A 24,991-nucleotide genomic window follows, 5' to 3' on the forward strand; every position below is an offset into this window, starting at 1 on the left:
TATATTAGTCTAGGCCTATAGAGTCAGGATCATCAATATCAGTTTTCTACTTCCACATTTTGTTCCCCTGGAAGGCCTATGATGTCAGTAGGAGAAATTTTTCAGCTCCATTACAGTCTTATAGGACCACTGTCATATATGTGGTCTCTCGTTGACTGAAACATCATTATGCAGCACATGACTGTAGTTACTGGAGTGCCGGTGAGGTGGTATAGCTGGGATGATTGGCTGTTATCCATGTTCTTGGTGGCATGGTATGGGTGTAACTGAGACCCAAGGCTCTGCTTTGTCATAGCTAAGACCAGGCCCCAGGACTGGGTTGCTGAGGACAGAGGACAATGTATCTGTGAGAGGGCCCCAAAGAGGGAGGACCAGGGACTAAAGCCTGAGAGCAACACAGGAAGTCAGGAGATGATTCTACAACAGCAACAATACAGATGTTGAGAGCGAGGAGGAGACAAGCAGGAAAGGGAGCTGTCACACAGCCAAGGGAGGAGGGTAGCTGCAGATGAAACTGGACTAGAGGAAGCCACATTTTCTGGAAGATTCTCTTCCCTCCTGAAATTTCTGTATACAGTTCATAGATTCTCTCCTCAGACAAAGGACTAGACTTTCTAATAAATATACAAATGATTCAGTTCTTATGTTTTCTAAAGAAATGAATGCTGGCGGAGCAGAGGACTTAAGAGTTCGAGCTATCTATATCACTCCTTATTCCCTACCTTTGTAGGTGAGACAATGAGGTACACAGCCAAGGTTACAGATTTGTAAGGAAGCTAAGTTTATTAGAATAAAAGGCCACAAAACATGGAGAAGACTTAGTGTGAAGAAAGTAAACTAAGTCAAATGTCCTCTGACCACTTATGGAATGCATTTCCTTCTCCAATTCATGAAAGCATAAAAATTTTGACTGTTAGTCCTTGCCATCATCTTCACTTTCAAAGAGAGTATAAGGGCTCAGAAGATTGCCCTGAATAGGCCTCAGGGTCGGGCTGGAGTGGCTGTCTGTGGTGGCCAGACTTCATTTTCCTGTGTCTGCTGAGGTGAGATTTCTGGCCAATGCCTTGCCCATAAGTCTTGCACATGCATGGCTTCTCCCCCTTGTGTGTCATTTGATGTAAGGTGAGGAGTGACTTTTGGATAAAGCCTTGGCCACACTCTCTGCATGCACATGACTTCTCTTCTGAGTGTACCCGCTTATGTGTGATTAAAGCCGACTTATTGCTAAAGCCTAGGCCACACTGCCTGCACATGTAGGGCTTGTCCCTTGAGTGTTTCCTCTTGTGTCTGATGAGGCCTGCCTGGTGGCTGAAGCCTCGTCCACACTCCCGGCACACATACGGCTTCTCCCCTGAGTGTGTCCTCTGGTGTGCGATGAGGTTTGACTTCTGGCTGAAGCCTCTCCCACACTCCTCACACACCATGGGCTTCTCCCCTGAGTGTGTCCTCTGGTGTCTGATGAGATTTGACTGCTGGCTAAAGCCTCGTCCGCAATCCTTGCACACAATGGGCTTCTCCCCTGAGTGTATGTTCTGGTGCCTGTTGAGGTGTGACTTTAGACTAAAGCCTCGCCCACATACCCCACACACATATGGCTTCTCCCCAGTGTGTGTCCGCCTGTGAGAGATGAGGGTAGAATTCTGGCTAAAGCTATGCCCACACACTCCACACATGTATGGCTTCTCCTTTGAGTGTGTCCTCTGGTGGTTGACGAGGGTTGTCCTCTGCCTAAAGCATCGCCCACACTCCCTGCAGGCGTAGGGCTTCTCCCCTGAGTGTGTCCTCTGGTGAGAGATGAGATTTGATCTGTCGCTGAAGCCCAGGCCACAATCACCGCACACGATGGTCTTCTCCTCTAAGTGTGTCCTCTGGTGTCTAACGACAGCTGACTTCTGGCTAAAGCCTTTGCCACACTCCCGGCACACGTAAGGCTTCTCCCCTGAGTGTGTCCTCTGGTGTATGATGAGGTTTGACTTCTGACTGAAGCCTCGCCCGCACTCACTGCACATATAAGGCTTCTCGCCAGAGTGTGTTCTCTCATGTATGATGAGTGTTGACTTCCGGTTAAAACCTCGTCCACACTCCCCGCACACAATAGGTTTCTCCCCTGAGTGTGCCTTCTGGTGTCTGGCGAGGCTTTTCTTTAGACTGAAGCCCTTCTCACACACCCCGCACACGTAAGGCTTCTCTCCTGAGTGTATCCTCTGGTGACTAAGCAGGTTTGTCATCTTGCTGAAGCTCAGTCCACACTCTCCACAGTTGACTGTTCCAAATCCTAAGACTTCTATCCTCTTCAATAGTTTGTCTGTTTCCTCAGGGTTCCCTGTCTGGGTTGGTGTGGTCTCTATCTCCACCCCTCTGATGCCATTCCGAGAGCTGACTGGCTGCTTTTGGGGTGGCCTGGAGAACACTCCCAGAGTCCTTTTCTTTGTCCTTCCAAACAAAGGCTTGGCACCTTGTCTCTCTTGACCTTGTGCTTTATCACTCCAGGAACTTCCATCGGAGACTTGTTGCTGCTTCTCCTTGTCCCTGGGGCGTGGATCCCCTGGCTGGATGTGAGTTTCTGCACACAAGCATGTAAAGATCCAGGGGGGATGATTACACAGCACAGGCTGCATGGGGAACTTCTGACTGGACAAATCCGGAGGGAAGAAAGCACCAAGGTGGAGTTCTGGCCTTGGTTCTGTAGAGAGAAAAGTCCAAGTCAGAACTGAATCCTCAGTGGGGCAGCCCGAGCAATTCTGCCTAGTCTGATGGTGACACTTGATCCCCTGTTCTTTGAAATGCTTACAAGCTAAGTGCTACCCAATCAAGACTTCCTTTACATGGCCTACTTTCCAGCCCATTACTACATCTTACATATTCTATTACAATCCAGAAAATCCACTCCTGAGACTTATTCTATGTATTAGACTATAAAAGCATCACAGGCAGTTTGGGGTATGTAAATAGGGCCAATATGGGACAGTCTCCCCTACACTACAATTACCTTCCAACTCATAAACACCACACTGATAAAAAACCGTGCCCACAAATATTTTTTTTTCTTTTAGAGATATCTAACCATAGGACTCATGTGAAAATGTCCTTATGTTTTCCCCTATTTCCCTATGAGGACAAAGGGATAGACTGAGAGAACAATCATTTGGAGTGGACAGAGAACCCCTGGTGCAGGAAGCAGCATATGAGAGTGATTAAAGAGAAAGTGTGAAATACCTGCATAGGAATCTACCCACTCACTAACAAATACTTGTTAGAGGATTACTTTGTACCAGAACTTCTACATGGCAGGCGGCTTTCAGCAATGGACAACACACACATAATCTAGACTCCTACTGACTTAAAAGATGCTCCTTCCTGCTGTCCCTGACCTAAGCCTTATTCATTTCCATAGTTAGTATAAATAAAATTTTCCCCAGAAACCAATGTAAAAGAAAAATTTTCTATTTATAGTATCTGTTGTGTAGATGTCAATATTGAATGTGTTGTTTCATCACAACTGGTTCTGGTCAGCTGAAGGCAATCAATGACCAAGCAATTTGAGAAACCAGGTTTAGATCTTATGAGATCTACCTGAACACATTTTTCTTGACCAATGAACAATCAGGCTTATTAGAACTGTGTACATATCTATATTCCAGTATTATTCCATCCTGTACAGAATGTTACTTTGTAATCCTAATTATAATTAGCATAACTACGCTTTCCTAACACTTAAAAATCCTGACGCTTTCCACTCAGCAAATGGCTAAGTGAATCCTTTCCCTTTTGTGTTTGACTGCCTGGACAATAAATGAGCTCAGCTTCTTTTTTCAGTAGCTCTGGTGGCCTTTGATGACAGAAGGTACTTCAGGCTTTGATGACAGTCTGGGGAGCCACCTGATGCCCATCTCTCCCCAGCTCCAGTGCTGTGGGGCTTCTGCTGGGAAAGCATGCTTTGCCTGAATCCTTCCCTGCTCAGGACCGATTGACCAATGGTCCCTTCTAGACTGTTCCACAGCAATGACTGAACTCTGTCAGCTTTCGCTGAGCTCTCACTAAGTTTATTTTGTTTAATCTAGGTTGTTTGAGAGTCCACAACTTGTAACTGATTTTGTATTTCTATTTCTGGCCAGCAACTTCCTTGAGATTATGGTAACTCTGGAGTTGGTAGAGTTTTTAGATTGGATTTGTTGGCTGTTTTTTACTCTTAAATATGATGGGAAAAGGGAAGCAATTGCTGATGACTCCTTGGTTTCCTTTCATACATATTAGGTTACTAGGTAAATAGGTCTTTCAGCAGAAGGAACTCCTGTGTCTGTTCTCTTTTAAACACAGTGACTATGATTTTGGCACACAGGTAATCCCCTCAACTCCCCATGGCAACCACGGCTTCTGATATGTCGACATCTTATATAGTGGCAGGCTTTTGTTTATACTAAATATAATTCAGAATTACAGTGGCCACTTTAGAGAAATTTTAAAGTTAATACAGTTTTAACACTGATATGGAGTAACAGAAGAAAAACAAAATTTCAGTTCTTCATTGGTCAATCTTTTCAGCTGGTCATAAACCGGCCATTATGTGTATACTCTTCAAAACATTAAGTCTGAGGAGAGATTTAATACAACATATTACCAAATTAATGAATTAGTTTATAAAGTACTTTAAGTCTATAGGTGCTCCCATACTGATAGGTTTATAGAGACTAATGAGCACTGATACAAATTTAAAATTTAAAAACTCAAGAATATCCAAATTAAAATAAAAATTGAACTCCCAATTATTTGAATATGCTGGTTTCTGAAGGAAATCTTTCTTGCTGCAGCTAGAGCTCTGGCTCTACAGAAAAAACTTTAGTTAAGTTAGAGGCTTTGGTTAGTAGGTTACACTGTAAGAAAGAAGGTGAGGAATTCAGGGCTTATAAACTATGTATGTAAAGAACTTTACTAGCTGGTAAGTAACTATAAGGGGGGAAATCAACATTTCTAAATAGTATAAAGCCTGGAAATTAGACAGATGTAATGTCTTCTCCTTTATTTTATCAGAGTGTAAATATAGCATTAGCGTAATATTCTAGTGATAGAAAACTTGGTTCACTTTCTCAAAGAAAGTTTAATCAATCTAAACCTCCAAGACTCATATACAGGTTGAGCATCCCTAATCTGAAAAGCTCCAAAATCCAAAACTTTTTGAGCACCAACATGACATCACAGGTGGTAAATTCCACACCTGACGCCATGTGATGGGTCATAGTAAAAATGCAGGCACATAACATGGTTTATTTAGCATCCCCAAGGGAAAAATAAAATTACTTTCAGGCTATGTATTTAAGGTATCTATGAAACATAAATATTCCTGTTGAGACTTGGGTCCCATCTCCAAGATATCTCATTACATACATGCAAGTATTACAAAATGCAAAAAAATATGAAATCTTAAATATTTACAGTCCCAAGCATTTCAGATAAGGGATACTCAACCTATACTTATTTAGAAATCAGATAAGCTATTAATAATATTGCATTCATAAATGTTTAAGATAAGGATACAGACAGTGCTGGAAATTATGAAAATCTATAGTTACTTTAAACAAAGTAACTCAAGAAATAGCATATTTTTTAGGCAATTTTTTTACATCAACACTGATTTTGTTGCTTTTCAATTTCCGAGACCACCTATTAAGAAATCATTATGAAAATCAATAAATATTTAAACAAAAAAATTAAAAAACTAAACAATATAGAGTTTGCATGCAATAATTTTACTTATATTCTTGCCTAAACTAACATGATCACCTTATGTTAATATTAAATAAGTTAATTATTTCAGAGACTGCAAATTAAGACTTTAAATACTGTCCATCAACACTGAATAATATACATGCTTAAAAACATGTACAATTACATAGCATATCAATAAATAAAACAGCTTAAACCAATAAGAAAACTGGTAACTAACGGGGAATTATAATGGTGTATAATTTCTATCCTCCATAGGAAAAATAATTAGTTTTCTGTATACTTAGGAAACAAAAGCTCTATTTTTGCCTTACTATATGTATATTTTTAATTTTCAAGTGTCTTATATTCTTATGCTTTCGTGTTACCTCTTATCAGACTCCTCAGTCAAGTTAAATAACAGGATGGTTTAAAATTCTTAATGATTATGGTAACTCCTGTTACTCTTTAAAAAAAACAATTAATTTTTAATTGACAAATAAAAATTGTATACATTTATTATGTACATGTTTTGAAATATGTACTCATGGTGAAATCGCTAAGTCAAGATAATTAACATAGGTAATACCTCATATGTCTATCATTTTTTGTGGCGAGAACACCTAAAATCTACTGTCATGGTAATTTTAAAGAATATGATACATTGTTATTAACTGTAGTCACCATGTTGTACAATAGATCTCTTTAACATATTCTATCTGAAATTTTGTATTATTTGATGAGTATCTCCCCAACCATCCCAGTCCTCAATTGGTAACCACCACTCTATTCTGTTTCTATGAGTTTGACTTTTTTAGATTCCACATATAAGTTAAGACTGAGCAGTATTTGTTAGCTGTGACTTATTTCACTTAGCATATTATCCTCCAGATTTATCCATGTTGTTGCAAACAATCCTGTTATGTTTATTTACAGTATTACATAACTGTATTAGTATTCTGATCAATGAAGTAGCCAAGACAACTCTACGCTCTCTTGTAACTAGTCTGTTCTGAGGATTCTCATATTGCCTTTCCTAAATCCAGGTTTCAAATATAGAATAATGAAACTGTTAAGATATATTTTACACCTAAAACAGAACAGTCTTTTCCTCCATTATACCTGTATTTTGGGTTTCTAAGATAGCTTCCTGGGCAACCACAAAGATTTGCTCCATAAATTTGTAAAGCATTCTTCAGGTTTTAATTTGCTTAACACTGTTGTGAGAGCTACTATTTTTCTTTAAATTAAGGATTAAACACAAAACAGATAAATCAAAAGATAAGTTTAAACTTAAGACAATTTGGTAAATTGCTTATTAATGTAAATGTTTCAATAATTACATATTTTTCAGGTTGAGAAAAATAAGTATTTGTGTAAACATACAAAGGTCTGGGTATATGGCATTTTCCCAGCCTCCTCCTGACTATTTAGAATGAACATTCAGATCAGATAATGTCACTGTATTGTTTCCCTCTCTATCCAACATTCCTTCCATAGTCTTGGCTAGATGTACTTCTGCTGTCCTCTAAGAGGAAGACTTTTGTGTCTTCCTCAAGTAGATGAACAGCTTTTTCCTCTCATATGTCAAGCATTACAGAGTTGGGCATATGTCCTTGTTTTGTAATATATCTTCCATACCACAACCTGTTAAACTTCTTTTAGGATCATCCACAGCCCTCTTCATTTCACACCCTCCCCTGAAGACCAGATCACCTGGCTCACATCCTCCCTACTCTAGTACCTGCCACCACTCTCGGGGGGTTCTGTGGGGATGAACCACTGGCTGACACTCTAGCTTCTCCGCAACACTGACCTCACTCTTCACCAGGCACTTATATAATACTTTGGACACTGTCCACAGACATTGCACAATCTTCAAAGTCACTCCTGTGCCCATTCCCTTCTCTGATATAGCCTTTTATTCTACTTTCTGGCTCACTCTGCTCAAGCACCATGACCACCCTACCTCCCTAACCCTCCTTGGGGCTCCAGTCCATGACCTTTCTCCTTATACATCAGTCCCTCATATCTTTACTTCTTTCTTCATGAGACTGAGATCCAATGGACTTACATACCCAACTGATATTTTATGGAACTGTATATTCAGTTGAGAATCTATGGAACTACTATGAGGTCCTCAAAAGGATGCTGTTATGGACTGAACTGTGTTCCCCCAAATTCATACACTGAACCCTTAACACCCAATGTGACTATATTTGGAGATGGGGCCTTTAAAGAATTAAAGGGTAAGTGAGGTCATTAGTGGGCCCTAATCCAATGGTTCTGGTGCCCTTTTAAGAAGAGGAAGAGATAACAGGGGTATATTGTGAGCACAGAGAAAAGGCCACGTGAGGACACAGCAAGAAGGTGGCCATCTGTAATCCCAGGAGAGGTGCCTCAGAGCAACCAAACGTGCTAACACTGTGATCTTGGACTTCTAGCCTCCAGAACTGTAAGAAAAAAAAAGGCCAGGCACGGTGGTCACACCTGTAATCCTAGCACTTTGGGAGGCTAAGGTGAGAGGACCACTTGAGGCCAGGAGTTTGAGACCAGCCTGGGCAATGGCGAGAGCCCGTCTCTACAAAGAAAAACATGAAAGGCCAAAGTCCTTCTTAAAAGACAATACCACTTGGTTTGGCATAAAATGCTATACCAGCTACATGCTGCTACTTAAAAAGCAAAACACCCAAATCACATTATTTTTATATTAACATAAAAAGATGAACAAAGGGGTACCCTGTATATCCAACAAAAATATCCTTCAAGAATGAAGGTGAAAAAAAGACACTTTCAGAAAAACAAAATATAAGAGAATACATTGCCACCTACACCACAAGAAATGCTAAATGAAGTCCTTAAGGTTGAAGAAAAATGATACCAAGGAGAAACTCAGATCTTCAGGATAAAAATGAAGAGAATAGAACGTGGTAAATTATCTGGATGAGTATAAAGACTATTTTTTTCTCTTAATTAAAAAACTACATATAGAGTGTATAATACAAATGACAACTTTAGCATAAAGGATTTTGGGAGAAGGGGCTAACTGAAACTGCAATTGCAATGTTCTTACGATTTACATAAAGTGGTACCCAAATTAAGTAGAACATAAACAGTTAAAGCTATATATTATACACTATTAGAGGCAGGGGTCAGCAAACTTTTTCTTAAAGGTAGTAAATAGTTCAAGCTTTCAGGGCTAAGAGGCAAAATTGAGGATGTTATATAGATATTTATATAACCACTAAAAAATGTAAAAGACATTCTTAGCTCACAGTATTTTTACAATTCCATTTCAATTTCTTGACTGGCTTTTTAAGCTTTCCTTCTCCCTCTGGACTTGTCTTCTCTCTCTTCCTCACTCAGTTTTTTTTTTTTTTTTTTCCCCCATATTCTTGCTGATCTAAACAGCAGCCTGGGAGGCAGAAGAATACCGTCCCACCCCAGCATTTCAGCAATGGCTCCTCTCTCCCAAGCCTCTGGGCTACTGACAGCCCTGGGCCCCATCTGCCCAGTGTTCTCCACTCACCTGGACAAGTGGTTGGTGGACATTTTCTCTCTTCTCTCCAAGTCTCTTTTCCTTGTTCCAGCTGGGTAATGAGTTTTGGTTTAGAAAATGGAATTCCTGCTCATAGGAAAAAAAATCAAAGTAACTGTGGGTTATAGGATCCAGGGCCCATTCAAGAATTCAGAGCCCAGCTAAGTGAGCAACTTCAAAGGATGGCACAAAGACTTGAGAATAGTGGGCTCTCAGCAATGGAAGGGAGGAAGGGGGAAGGTAAACTTGGATGAGAGCACACTGATTCCACTCCACATTGAGTGGATGAACACCTCTCTCATTTAAAAGAAGTTAATTTAGGAAGAGAGCCCCAGCCTGGGGAAGAAGGCCTACAAATGCAGAACATGACACACATACATGTGCATACACACAAATCTATCCATTTTCAACTCTATGAAATCAGACCTTCACTGGGGAAATGGGGAACAAAATGTCTTTGCTTTGGAGTCTAATGCAAAAGCAAAGCCAAGACACAAAGCAAGATGGCTGCTTCAAGCATAGCCTAAAATTCTCAGCAGTAAGATTGCAAGTCCCATGCTTACCCAGTGAGAGCAGGTTGCTGTAGTTCTCCAACATCACCTCCCTGTACAGAGTCCTCTGAGCAGGGCTCAGCAGCCTCCACTCCTCCTGGGTGAAATCCACAGCCACATCCCTGAATGCCATGTGTGCCTGTAACACAAAACCCATCCCTGCTTACCCAGGAACCAGCCTTGCCCATGGATGTGCTCTATTCTATTCCATTGGTCTACAAGTCTATCTTTATGCCAGTACCACAGGTTGGATTACTGTTCCGTTGTAGTAAATTTTGAAATCAGGAAGTGTAGTCCTCCAACTTTGTTATTTTTTCCATGACTGTTTTAGGTATTCAGAGTCCCCTGAGATTCCATATAAACTTTAGTATGAATTTTTCTATTTTTGTAAAAAAGAACATTAGGATTATGACAAGGATTACACTGACTCTGTAGATTAGTTTGGGTAGTATTATATTATTTTAACACTATTAAGCTTTCCAATCTATAAACATGTGATGTCATTCCATTAAATCTTCTTTAATTTCTTTCAGCAATGTTTTGTAGTTTTCAATGTGTATGGCTTTCACCTCCTTGATTAATTCCTAAGTATTTTATTCTTTTCAATGCTGTTTTAAATGAAATTGTTTTCCTCATTTCCTTTTAGGATTGTTCATTGTTAGTGCATAAATATGCAACTGACTTGTGTACAGTGTTGACTTTGTTCTAGATTTTGTCTGTGCATGTGTAATCTTTAGAGTCTTCCACATACAAGATCGTGTTATCTGCAAAAAGATAATTTTGATTTTTCCTTTCTAATTCAGATGCCTTTTATTTCTTTTTCTTGCCTACTTTCTCTGGCTAAAACTTCTGATACTCTGTTGACTGTAAGTAGCAAAGGTGGGTATTGCTGCCTTATTCCTGATGTTAGAGCTTTCACTCTTTCATCATGGAATATGTTAGCTGTGAGATTTTAATAGATGACTTTTATTATGTTAAGATAGTTTCCAGTTTGTTGTTTTTCATAAAAGGATGCTGATTTTTGTCAAATTCTTTTCTGCATCAATTGAAATGAGCATGCGCTTTATTCCTCCATCTGTTAAAGTAACATTTTATATTCATCAATATTTTTATATGTTGAGCCATCCTTGCATTACAGGAATAAATTCTGCTTGGTGATGGTGTGTAATTCTTTTAATATGTTGTTGAATTCAGCTTGCTAGTATTTTGTTAAAGTTTTTTTGCATAAATATTCATAAGGGATATTTGTCTATAATTTTCTTGTAGTATCTTTGCCTGATTTTGGTATGATAGTAATAATGGCCTTATAGAATGAGTTAGGCGGTGCTCCCTCCTCTTCAATACTTTTGGAAAAGTTTGGGAAGGACTGGTATTAGTTCTTCTCTAAATGTTTAGTAGAATTCACCAGTAAAGGCATCAGGTCTAGAAGGATTTGATTCTTTGTCAGCAGGGTTCTGATTACTGACTCAATCTCCTTATTAGTTATATGCTTGTTCAAAATTTCTATTTCTTCATGATTCAGTCTTGATAGATTTTGTGTTTCTAGGAATCTGTTCATTTCATCTAGGTTCTCCAATTTCTTGGCATATAATTAGTAATACTCTGTTTTAATCCTTTTTATTTCTACAAAAATAAGTGATAATCTTTTTATTTATGATTTTAGTAATTAGAGTTTAGTAAATGTTGCTTGTTTTCTTAGTATAGCTAAAGATTTGTCAATCTTTTTGAAGAACTACCTTTAAGTTTCATTGACCTTCTCTATTATTTTTCTGTTCTCTGTATTATTTAACTCTGCTCTAATGTTAATTACTTCCTTCCTTCTGCTAGCTTTGGGTTTAGTTTATTTTTTTTTTTTCTAGTTCCCTAAGTCATAAAATTAGGTTGTTCCTTGGAGACTTTTCTTTTTTTTAATATAAGCATTTCAGCTAAAATTTTCCCTCTTAGCACTTTTCCTTCATCCCATTCTAGGTTTGCTGATACTCTGTCTGTTCAAATCTGCTTCTGAATCTAATGAATTTTTCATTTTAGTTATTGTACTTTTCAGCTCCAGATTTTTTGTTTGTTTTATTTTTATCCCATAAGTTTTGGTATGTTGTTTTTGTTTTCATTTGTCTCTTAAGTACTTTCTAATTTCCCTTGTGGTTTCTTCTTCTAAGAACTGGTTTAAGAGTATGTTCGTTTTCCACATATTTGTTAGTTTTTCAGTTTTCCTTCTGTTATTGGCTTCAAATTTCATCTTGTGGTATAAGATACTTCTTAAGATATCTATATTTTTCTAAAATCTATGGATATTTAACTTGTGGCCCTATCCTGGAAAATGTCTCATATACCCTTTAGAATATGTATTGTTTTTGTTGGGTACAATGTTCTAAATATGTCTGTTATGTATCTAGTTGGTTTATTGTCCTGTTAAAGTTCTCTATTTCTTTATCTATTGTCTTTCTTGTTCTATCCATTATTGAGAGTGGAATATTGAAATCTCCAACCGTTTTGTAGAACTGTCTATTTCTCCCTACAATTCTGCCAGTTTTGCTTCAGATATTTTGTGGGTCTATTATTAGGTGTGCAAGTATTTTTAATTTTTATATCTTCTTGCTGTACTAAAACTTTTATTAATATGTCTTATTTCTTGTAACCTTTTTTTGATTTAAAATAAAGTCTATTTTTTCTGGTGTTAGTATAGCCACTCCCACTCTCTTTGGTTACTATTTGCATGAAACATCTTTTCCATCCTTCACTTTCTTTTTTTAAATTATTTTTCTCTATTTTTTTTTTTTTTTAATAGAGATGCGGTGTCACTCTTGCTCAGGCTGGTCTCAAACTCCTGAGCTCAAGTGATCCTGCCACCTTGGCCTTCCAGAGTGCTTGGATTACAGGCACTTTCAAACTACTTGTGTTTTTGGATCTAAAATGAGTCTCCTATAGATAGCATATAGTTGAATCATGTTTTGGTGTTTTTCCCTCCTCTATGCCAAATTCTGTCTTTTGATTGGAGAGTGTAATCCATTTACATATAAAGTAATTACTAATAAGGAGAGACTTCCATCTGCCATCTTGCTTTTTATTTCCACATGTCTTGCAGCTTTTTGTCCTTCATCTCCTATAGTACTGTCTTCTTTTATCTTTAGGTGATTTTTTTAGTGCAACTTTTAAATTCCCTTTTCTATATATTCTATAACAATTTTCTTTGTGGCTATCAATGGGATTATATTTATTATCCTAAAGTTTAAAAAACCCCTAATTTGAATTTATTAGCTTAACTTCAATACAAATAAAAACTTTGTCCCTATACAGCTCCATCCTATCTCCAGTCAGTTATTGATGTCATAAAATTATATCTTTACGTATTATGTGGTCAAAACCAATTTTTTTTAATGCAGTAGTCTCCTAAGTCATGTAGAAAACAAAAAGTTACAACCAAAGTTATAAAGAAATACTAGCTTATATTACTACCTGTGTATTTAGCAGAGAACTTTTTTCACATGCCTTCTAGTAATTGCCTATTGTCCTTTCATTTCATTTCAAAGATTGTTGTTTGTATTCCTTGCAGAGCAGATCTAGTGGTAATGGTCTCCACTGGCTTTTGATTACCTGAGAATGTCTTAATTTTCTCTTAGTATTGAAGGGCAGTTTTGTCAGATATAGGATTCTTGATTGGTAGTTTTTATTTTATTTTAGCACTTTGAATATATCAATCCATCGCCTTCTGGACTCCAAGATTTCTGATGAAAAATCTGATCTTTTTGAGGATCCCTTTATGTAATGAGTTGCTTTTCTCTTGCTGCTTTCAAAATTCTCTGTCACCTTTGGCTTTTGATGGTTTGATTATATTGTGTCTTGATGTGGTTCTCTTGAGTTTTTCCTACCTATAGTTCATCATTGAGGTTCTTGGATGTTTACATTCACGTCTTTCATCAAAACTGAGAAGTTTTTGGCCATTATTTCTTCAATTAATTTCTCTGTCCTTTTTCCTTCTCTTCTCCCTCTGGGAATCCCACAATGCATAGCTGATCCACTTGCTAGTATCCCACAGGTCCCAGATGCTCTGTTCACTTTTCTTCAGTCTTTTTCTCTGTGTTCTTTAGACTTGATCACTTCAATTGTCCTATCTTCAGGTTTGCTGATACTTGTCTGTTTAAATCTGCTTCTGAATCCCTCTAATGAATTTTTTATCTTAGTTATTGTGCTTTTCAGCTTCAGAATTTTTTTGTTCTATTTTTAGGTTTTCTGTCTCTTTATTGATATTTCCATTCGGTTCTTGCAGTGTTTTCTTGACTTTCTCCACATCTTCCTTTAGCTCTTTAAATAAGCTATTTTAAAGTCTTTGCCTAGTATGTTCACTATGTATCTGGCCTTTCTCAGGGATGTGTATTGATTTTTTTCCCCCCTTTGAATGGGCCATACTTTCCTGTTTCTTGGTATGCCTTGTGATTTCTGTTGAAAACTGGACACTTAAACCCTATAATGTGGCAACTCTGGAAGTCAGAGTCTCCCTTTTGTTTGTATTTTTATTTTTTAAAAATTGATGTAGGGTGTCTCCATGCTAGGGATCAGCCTGAGGTGTAAACTTAGGGTCTTCTCAGGTGTTTTCTGTGCCTGTGCCTTTCCATGAGTATGCACAGTGACTTTCTAAATTACCCCATCTATGCAGTTGCTTTTGAATGTCCTAGTCCTAAAATGCTGAAAAAAGGAAAAATTAAGGGGGGCAGGGAATAGGCTTTGGCTCCTTAAATCCCCAAAAGCTACTTCAGCCAGTGGGGGTTGAAACAACAGTGAATCACCTCTGTAATCAGAAATAGCTATCAGTGATCAGAACATAGATTCTCAATATTTGCAGTAAAGGGTCGTTATTGCCCACCCTGTCTCCCAAAAGCCATGTGCAAGCTGCTCCAGAAACACATGGATGTCTGCCTGCCATAGGGCTGACAGGGTCAGGGATAAGTAGCTGCTAAGGTACTAAGACCTGAAATTAACTGTGATTTACCTCTGTGTATTCCCCTGGAAGCTACAAGCCTTCAACTAGACTCCAGAGTTCCAAAATAGGTACACCTAACAGGATCTGCCAGTACAATTGTGGTCTAGGTGGAGAGAGAGATTCCTGGATCTTACTGTTCCCTTATGATGTTACTCTCAGCCAGTGGAAGTTTTGAAGCTGAACAAAGGAATGTTGACTCTATCTTGTACTGTAGACTTGTGTGTTGTTTAGAAGGTTGAGCAGAGAGCAATGCTGAGGGAAGGCTGCAGGTAACATGATTCACACCTCTAGAATTGAAGTTGGACTCTGATAGGTATAGTAAGGCAGTCAGGGCAAGAGAAGGGATGTGTCCATCCTGTGACAGCCAGTATGGAGACAGGAAACACTCACCATTCCCCTGGCTCTCCGGGACCCTGTGGCCTTTTTTTCCTGGTCTCCCTAAAGAAGGATGATATCTCAGAAGGTAGATCTGGGTAAGGAAAACAGAAATGAAAGGGTGTCAGGTAGAAATGCTCTCTCTATGAGTGAGGCAAGGCCTGCTCTTTTACTCCACAACTGGTGGAGCAGCAGCATGATGGGGAGTGTGAAAAGGAAAAGGTATCCCTTGGAAATAGTAAGGTGTAAAGGGAAAAACAAGCAAAAAAGAAAAATTCAGGGTCTTGCAAAGCAAGAGATTAAAAAAAAAAAATCAAGGCATACACAACCTCTCTTTCCCGAGCAATCCTAAAAAAAATGGTATTTTGCTACAATGACAGAAGAGTTTTCCTGAACTAGAAAAATCTCAATAGCCAGGCATGGTGGGCATGCCTATAAACCAAGTGACTCAGGAAGCTGAGGCAGGAGGATCCCTTGAGCCCAGGAGTTTGAGGCTGCAGTGAGCTATGATCATGTCACTGTACTCCAGTGTGGGCGACAGAGTAAGATCTTGTCTCTAAAAGATAAAAATAAAATCTCAAAAACACTAGAATCTGACAATTCTGTTTACAGAAATGCAGATGCAAACAGTCATCTACAAAAAAAAAAAAAAAAAAAAAGAATCCAAACAATTTAGCTAAAGAAAATTCCATAAAAAAAATGGTGAGAAAGAAAAACAAAAGTATAACAAAACCATAACTCCAATCTAAATTAAATATCTTCAAATATTTAGAAATATGAGATATCATCTTGAATAAAAAATTCAAAAACTAAGAATAGAAATGGACAAAAAAGTGAAGAAACAAAATGAGGTTTGAATGAACTTCTGAAAGAAATAAAAGAAAAAGACAATATTACATGAGAAATGAAGACTGAATTCCAAGACACCCAAGGAAAAATAGATTGAAATGAAAACATGATGGACACTTAAGAATAACCAGAAAACAACTTAAGAGAATAAAAATGAAATAAACAATTAAAGAGGATCAGAGAGAAAGAGAGCAGAAGGGAAAACAGACAAAGAAATAATATTCATATAATTGCAATTTCTGAAGAAAAACCCCAAAACAATGGAAGAGAACTAATATTTAAAAGTATAATGTAAGAAAACATTTCAAAAACAGATGACCTGAATCTAAATATGAAAGGGGTTATGGGATATGAGGGAAAAACTGATTCATAACCACCAACTCCAAAACATCCACTAGAAAAACTATTAGACATTAAAGAACAACAAAAAAAATCTGAAGTGACTCCAAGCAAAAGATACAAGAATTCCTTTAGATTTTTCAGAATCCTTGTTTAACTGTTACACATTGCTGGTGGGAAAGTAAAATGGTGTAGCCACAAAAGAGTACGGCGGCTGCTCAAAAAAGTTAAAATACAATTATCATATGACCCACCAATTCCATTTCTGGCTAAATACACCCAAGTACTAGAAGGAAGACATGAAACAAATTATTTGTATAACTCATGTTTGTAATAGCGTTATTCATAATAGCCAGAAGGTGGAAACAACTGAAGTGTCCATCAATGGATGAATGGATAAACAAAAAGTGGTATGTGTGTGTACACACACACACACACACACACACACACACACACTCTGGAATATTATTCAGCCTTAAAAAGAAAGGAAATTCTTTTTTTTTTTTTTTTTTTTGAGACAGAGTCTTACTCTGTTGCTCTGGCTAGAGTGCCGTGGTGTCAGCCTTACTCACAGCAACCTCAGACTCCTGGGCTCAGGCAATCCTCCTGCCTCAGCCTCCTGAGTAGCTGGGCCTACAGGCATGCGCCACCATGCCTGGGTAATTTTTGTGTATATATTTTTAGCTATCCGTATAATTTCTTTCTATGTTTAGTAGAGACGGGGTCTCGCTCTTGGTCAGGCTGGTCTCAAACTCCTAAGCTCAAACGATCCACCCGCCTTGGCCTCCCAGAGTGCTAGGATTACAGGCGTGAGCCACCGTGCCCAGCCAGGAAGGAAATTCTGACACATACTACAACATGGATGAACCTTTAAGATATTATGCTCAGTGAAATAAACTAGAAATAAAAGGACAAATTATCATTTGATTCCATTCATATGTGGTACCTAGAATAGTTAAATTCATAAAAAATAGAATGGTGATTGAGATGGCTAGGGGCAACGGAAAGTAGAGAGTTATTGTTTATGGGTATGGGTATGAAGTTTCAGTTTGGGAAGATGAAAAAATTTCTAGAAGTGGATGGTGGTGATGATGTACAACAATGTGAATGTACTCAATGCCACTAACCTGTTCACTCAAAAATGGTTAAAATGGTCAATTTTATGTTCTGTATATTTACCACAATAAAAAAAAGGTCTGGGCAAAAAATTATTCAAAACCAGACACTGCAGAAGAAACTTCAGCAAAAAGACTGATATGAGCATTTAATATACATAATTGTAGATATATTACAAAAAGAGGAAGAAAGGAGAGGCACAAAATACATGCTAAGTTATACAGCTAGATGTCCTGACAAGGTTGAAACGCCACTAAAATAGAAGAGAAAGGAGAAGAGGAAAGTAGAAAAAGTTTGCTGAATATTGCATACACAATAGGTGGGAATTAAAGGGAACAAACAAGATGAAATTACAAATTCCTAAAAAATAATGATAATGAAAACACTATGTACATATGGGATTTATTTTAAACAGTGAGGTGAGGAAAATTATAGGTTTAAATACTTTTCCAAAAAAAAAAAAAATCAGAATAAATTTCTAGCTCAAAGAGCTAGTAAAATTAAGTAATCCAAAAGAAAGCACAAAGAAGGAAATAGTAAAAATGAAAGCAGAAATTAATGAACATAAAACAGTAGATCTAATAAATCAAATCCTAGTTTCTAAAAAAAAAAAACCCAACAAAATAAACACTAGCTAACTGAAAAGAAAGAAAGCATAAATATTCAAAATAAGTAATGACAGGCCGGGCGAAGTGGCTCACGTCTGTAATCCTAGCACTCTGGGAGGCCGAGGCGGGTGGATCACTCAAGGTCAGGAGTTCGAGACCAGCCTCAGCAAGAGCAAGACCCCGTCTCTACTAAAAAAAACAGAAAGAAATTATCTGGCCAACTAAAATATATATAGAAAAAATTAGCCGGGCATGGTGGCACATGCCTGTAGTCCCAGCTACTGGGGAGGCTGAGGCAGTAGGATCGCTGAAGCCCAGGAGTTTGAGGTTGCTGTGAGCTAGGCTGACACCATGGCACTCACTCTAGCCCGGGCAACAAAGCAAGACTTCTTCTGTCTCAAAAAAAAAGTAATGACAAAGGGCAAATAACTACTGAATCACCAAAAAACAATTTTTAAAAAGTCATGTAAGACCAATTTGCAGAGCTCTATATAAATAAGTTTTTAGACCTATATAAAGTGAATAGCTTCCAAAGAAATATAATTTACCAAAATTTACCCAAGATGATTCACAATGAAATTCTACTAAACCTTCAAACTAGATAGTCCCAATGCTCCAAATACTGTCCCCAGAGCACTGAAAAAAAAAAGAAGTCCTCATTCTTTTTATAAAGCAAGTATAACGTTGGGACCTAAACTTGATAGTTCAAAAAGGAAAATTATAGATTATCACTTATAAATATTGAAAAAAATTCTAAATTAAATATTAGTGAAGTGACTTTAATACCACAATAACAAAATATTTCACCGTTACAAAGTGAAATTTACCCAGGAAAGCAAGACTGGTTCAGTTTTAGGAAATCCATTATTATAATATACCATATGAAGAGTTCTAAGGATAAAAAACAAAATTCAAGAATATAGGATTGATAGATTTTTAAAACTCTTTATTTTGAACTAATTTTACACTTATAGAGAAATTCCAAAAATATCAATTCCCATATACTTTTCACCCAGCTTTTGCTGATGTTAACATCTTAGAAAACCGTAAGTACAATGATCAAAACCAGGAAATTAACATTGACACAATACTATTAACTAAACTATAGATCTTAATCAAATTTTGCCAGTTTTTCCACTCATGTATTCTTTCTGGTCCGAGATCCAACTGAGGTTTCCACATTGCATTTAGTTGTCATGTATCTTTAATCTCCTTCAATCTGTGACAGATCCTCTGTCTTGTTTTTTTGTGAACTTGATGCTTTTGAAGAATATCCTTCAATTTTGGTTTGTCTGACGTTTTTTCACAATTAGAATGAGGTTATTTCATTTTTTCATTAGAATATCTCAGATGTTGTGATATTGTGTCCTTGTCAGTGCACCATCTCAATGAGTTCATGATACTGATATGTCTCATTATTGGCGATGTTAACCTTGATCTTGACCACTTGGTTAAGGTGGTGTCTGTTGGGTTTCTCCACAGTACAGTCACTGTATTTCCCTTTATAATTAATACATATCTTGGGAGAAATACTTTGAGATTATACAAATACCCTATTTCTCTTCAAACTTCCATCCACTGATTTTAGTGCATGTTTATGGAGCCTGTCTGCAACAGGTATTATTGTGATGTCTTCCAAATGACAATGTTTTATTTCCCTCTTTCATTTTACATTCATTAATTAGAATTCTTCTGTAAGCAAAAGCTATTTCAGTCTCCCTATTTATTTATATTTAGTTATTTATATCAGTATGGATTCATATCTTATCAGTTATATCATCACTGTTTATTTTGCTGTTAAAATTATTCCAGCTTTAAGCTTTAGGAGCTCCTTTAGGTTGGCTTTGTTCCTGCTTTAACCAATAAATGTGACACAGGTGACACAGTGCCAGTTACAGACTTAAGAAGGCTAGACAGCTTTCATTCTTGGGGGGCCTAAGATACCACGTAAGAAGTTCAACTACCCTGCTGGAGAGACCATGCAGAGCGGCAGAGACCATGACACTACATGGAGAGAATGAGGCCTGGCTGTCTTAGCTGGCTGCAGCCTTCCAGCCAACTCACTAACATGCCAAATATGTGAGGGAACCATATTGCACATATTCCAACCCAAGTGAGTCTCCAAATGACTGCAGCAATAGTGAGATCTATAACTTACACAGAGCAAGGACTGCGCAGCTGATGCGAGTAAACCCAAAGAACTGTGAGAGATTATAACATGGTTATTCTTCTAAGCCACTAAGTTTTAGGGTGATTTGCTGTACAGCAATCAATAACCAGAACCCTTCCAGACACACTGTGCCTTCTCTCTCTTTTGCTTTTTTAATGACAAAGCATCTTCCCTATCATCCTTGCACTGACTTAGTCTCATGACTACTTTCCCCTACCTTCCATATCAAACCAATTACCAAGACTGACTGATTCCATGTCTGTGAACTCTTTCAATTCCTCCCCACCCCTACACCAGTTGGGGTACTAGGGCAATGGCAGGAGCTTTGTGACAGTCTCTGCAGACCATTTTCCAACATTCCAGTCTGCCTCACCCATTACTCCCAGAATTAGCTCTATATACACAAGTCTGGGTTATTCCTTCATTCAGCAAACATTTATTAAGCTCCTACTGTGTGACAAATACTACTATAAACCTGGGGGATACAAAAATGAACAAAGACAAAAACACCTGCCCTCACTGACATGGAAGTCTAGAGGAGGAAGATGGACATATTACATGAATCAATAGGACACAGAGTATATCAGAAAGTGATGCGTGATATAAAAAGAAATAAAGCAGGGAAGCAGAAAAGTAGGTTTTGGAATTTTCAATAGGGTGGTTTGGGAAGGCCTCTCTGAGGTGACTGAGTAACAATCTGAAGGACGGGGGGAGTAACCAAGTGTACAGCTCTGAAAAGAACATCTCAGGCAGCAGGACAGGCCCAGCAAAGGTCCTGATGCAACATTCAGACTGGTGTGATCAAGGAACAGACAGTTCACTGGGGCTGGTGTGGCGTGACCGAGACAGAGTGGTGGAGATGAAATCCAAGAGTAAATGTAGGGAGATCAGACCTAGCTTTGTAGGACACTGGTTTTGACTCTGGTTAGGATGAGAAGCCACTGGAGGGTTTTGAGCAAACGCATGACATGATTTGATTTATATTTTAAAAGATCCCTCCAGTTGCTGTACTGATTAATATACCTTAGGGGGACACAGGAAGAAGCAAAGAGACCACTCAGGGGCTATGATCATCCAGGTGAGATAGTGCCTGGACCATGGTGAAGACAGCAGGCGTTGGAGATTGCTAGAGTCCAGATTTGCTTAGTGTGAATGGGGTGTAAGAACAGGAAAGGAATCAAGAATGACTCCAAGGTTTTCAGCCTGAGCAATCTGAAGGAAGGAGTTGCCAAGTCTCTGCTCCCTTTTAGAGCTAAACTCCTTGAAAGAATTATCTGTACTCTACTGAGGCAGAGCGTGTTCTGGGGAGATGATCAGAGTTCGAGGTTTGGGATGCCTATCAAATGTACAAGTAGAAATGTGAAGAAGACAGTAGGAGACTGGGATGTGGAGTTGAAGGCAGAGATCTAGGCCGAGTCTCAGACAGATGGCATTTAAAGACTTGAGAGTAGACAAGATCACCAAGGAGACAGTACAGCTGAAGATGAGAGGTCTAAGAACTAAACTGGTGCCTTCCACAGTGGAAGTTTGGAAGAAGACAAGGAGCTAGAAAAGGGGTGAGAGGAGGCAGGAAGAAAACCAGGAAGACCTGGAAATCAAGAGCAACCACATGAAAGGATATATTAAGGAGGAAATAAGCAACTATATAAAATGTTGCTAAGAACTAACTGGGGCCTTTGGCCATAGGGAGAACACTGGTGACTTTGACACGGATATTTTTTGGTAGGTAGAACTGGAAAGCCTTATAGAAATTTCTAAAAGACAATGGCAAGATGGCAATGACAACAGCAAATACAGATAATTCTTTCAAGGAGTTGAGCTCTGAAAGGGAGGAAAAGCAAAGCAAGACTACGGAAAAGAGACAGGAAGCTCGGGGAGTACAGGAATGGAGACAAAGGGAAGGAAAAGGAATCAAGGAGTATGCACAGGTGGAACTGAGAGGACACAGCAGCCAATGAAATGGGAGGTATATTTGGAAACAACCAGGATGCAAGGAAAATATAGAGGCCCAGCTTGTGTCAAGTTAGACAGCTGTTAATGCAGATCAGCAAGGTCAGAAGAAATAGGAGGAGAGAGGGGCAGAAACAGAGAAAACTTATCATGTTGTTTCCGGATACTTCTCCCTCTCCTGCCTCTGACCAGGGCTGTTCTGACTGGGGAAAATGGAATTTTTTAAACAATTGGGGAGAAGCCAGGTGTGGTGGCTCACACCTCTAATTCCAGTACTTTGGGAGAATGAGGCGCAAAGATTGCTGAGTCTGGGAGTTGGAGGCTGTAGTAAGCTGTGATGACGCTACTGCACTCCAGCCCAAACAACAGAGTGAGACCCTGTCTCAAAATAACTAACTAACTAAATAAATAAAAATAAACAATTGGAGAAAATTGAATATGGGCTGTGTATTAAATCATGTTAGTTATTAATCTTGTTGGATGTAACAGTGAAATTGTGATTACGTTAAAACAAAAAGTCCTTTTGTGTGAGAGATGCCTATTGAAGTATGCACAGGTGAAATACTATAGCTGGGATTTGCTTAACTACTCTATCAGGAAAAAGAGTAAGGAAGGGCACTGGAAGACAAAAGAACGGAATGACGACAACTTCATAGTACCGGCCGAACCCTGGGAATGAGCAGGGTTGAACAAACACTGACAGAAGGAAAGTAGGGGCAAGGATGGAGATATAAGAAATGAGAGCATGAGGCCTCAAAAATATTCCCTGTGAAAACTGTCACCCTTAGAATAGGCTTGTTTTCCTAGGGGAACCAGCTGGGACTCTGATCCCTGGGTGGGACATCGTAGGACACAGATGTCCAACTTGAGCAAAGGAAACCCATTCATGGTTGGAAATGCAAAAGGTAAGTGGCACCCACCTGCAGCTGGGCTGTCAGGAGCCCAGGAGGCTCCCCTTCCCCAGCAGGCAGTCCTCTCTGGGCAGGCAGGGGCCACAGGAGAGAGAACAAGAACCAAAAAATGTTCAGGAAAGTCAATGGAAATCCTCAAGCTCCAGCAGAGTAGTGCTTCTTCTTCCTTAATGGCATCAGGAATGGACCTGTCACAGGAAAAAACTAGGAAAGAACTGTGGGCAGCTTCTTGAGAACAGAGCTGGAATATAGGCAGAGAACCCAGCCTGTCCTGACATGCTGTAGACACTCAGCATGAGGTGATCCTTTCTGTGCCTACTATTAATAATGAAAGGTAACAATTACTGAGCACTTAATATTTATTAATACTAGAGGCTGTTCCAGGCACTGTATGAGTTTTACCTATTCTATCCTTACAATAACTCAGTGTATCATCCTCATTTTACAGATGAGAAAAATTGAGGCACAGTAAGGTAAGCCGCTTGTTCAAGGTGATACTGCTACAAAGGGAGGGAGCCTAGAGGAAATGTCTGTGGAGACCATGCTCATAAACAGTGAGGGCAATGATGGTGAACCTCTGGGGATTGTAAGGATTGTCTTCCTGTCCACTTGGAGATGAATCAAGATTGGTCAAGACGTGGTAAGTGTTGAATCTGGAAGATGGAGATTTAGTCTATGGAATTCTATCTACTTCTGGCTGTTTAAAATTTTCCTGAAATAAAAATTTAAATGGAACTTAAAATCCCAAAGTTTGGCCATACCACAAACATGGAAATCCGTGATTCTTGTGATCAGTGACAGTTCTGGAACCTTTTAAAACTTGCCCAGTGGGCCCCAGCCCGACCTCTTCCTCCAAGCCCTGAACCCAGGGGCGACCAGCCCAGTTGAGACCCTAAGATCACCTAAAATGGTCACCCCAACCCAGTCCAAGTCCAACCCCAATCCCGGCTTGTTTGGCCAAGTCACCTCGCTCCAACTCCAAAAAGCAGAGGGGTTGTTAGGTCAGAAGACAACCAGCTGCTAACAGACCAAGCCCTGGGGACACATGGCCACAGGGATAGTCCCCACTCCACCACCAGGGAACATCTGACAGCCAAAATCTCCCCCTTATTCAATCCCCGAAAACCTGGGTATGTGTAGCATGAGCGACCCACCCCCGTCCCCCGGCCTAGCACTGCAATTTCACCCAAGGCCAAACCTGTCCCCAAGAACCCTAGGACAGAAAGCCCGAGCCCCGCACCCACCACCACCCAGCTTCACAAATGAGCTTCACTCAACTCTCTCGGAGATGCGCGCCCACACCCCTAAAATAAGACATCCGGGAGGGCACGGCCTAAGCCCCGCCAGCACGTCCCCCCCGCGCCATCCCCAGGGTCCCCAGGCTCAGCCCATAGACCAGCCAGCCTTTTAGGACCTTCTCTTCCAAGCGGAAAAGGGTACACCTGCAACAAGGATCCCGCGGGGGCCTCACTCACCAGCGCCCCCAAAGAACAAGGGCTCGTTCCAGCCACCAGGTGAGGCCCTCCTCTACCACCACGAATCCTCGGCACGGCGCCGGGACCACAGCTCCCAGGGTGCTCGGCGCACCCAGAAGCACACTGACAGCCGGCAGTTCCCATTGGCCTCCGACGGATCCGTTCCTCGGTAACGTGCTCTGTCACCGGGAGAACGGCCACTGTGGCACCTGGATTTCCCCCTTTTTTTCTTCAAACCACATGCATAAAACACCTAGAGGCTCCGGTGAAGCTCATCGCCCTACTATGACCGTCTCCCCGAACGCCTCTGCCTCCAAGACTACAAAGACTACACTCCCCAGGGAGCCCTGCCGGTGACTTCCGCATCCCCCCGCCCGCCCGCCCCTCGGCGCGCAGAGATGACGTGGAGGGGCGCCTCTGTTCGGCTCTGGGGG

General features: G+C 39.6%; 1 protein-coding gene across 2 annotated transcripts; it reads right to left on the minus strand.

The window, feature by feature from the left end:
• Positions 1–756: 756 nt before the first annotated feature.
• ZNF133 (zinc finger protein 133) lies at positions 757–24,769 on the minus strand. Of its 2 annotated transcripts, XM_045528852.1 has the most exons (5): positions 24,558–24,769; positions 23,092–23,148; positions 9,802–9,928; positions 9,230–9,325; positions 757–2,683 (listed from the first exon to the last, which is right to left on the minus strand). In XM_045528852.1, the coding sequence occupies exons 1-5, from the start codon at positions 24,699–24,701 to the stop codon at positions 939–941; spliced, it is 2,169 nt and encodes a 722-aa protein (XP_045384808.1). In that variant the 5' UTR covers positions 24,702–24,769; the 3' UTR covers positions 757–938. The 2 variants fall into 2 exon arrangements, with proteins under 2 accessions (XP_045384808.1, XP_045384809.1); XM_045528853.1 differs by lacking the exons at positions 23,092–23,148; positions 24,558–24,769 and adding an exon at positions 15,155–15,233.
• Between the last annotated feature and the right edge of the window lie 222 nt (positions 24,770–24,991).

Source organism: Lemur catta, chromosome 17 (genome assembly GCF_020740605.2).
Source record: "Lemur catta isolate mLemCat1 chromosome 17, mLemCat1.pri, whole genome shotgun sequence".
NCBI lineage: Eukaryota > Metazoa > Chordata > Mammalia > Primates > Lemuridae > Lemur > Lemur catta.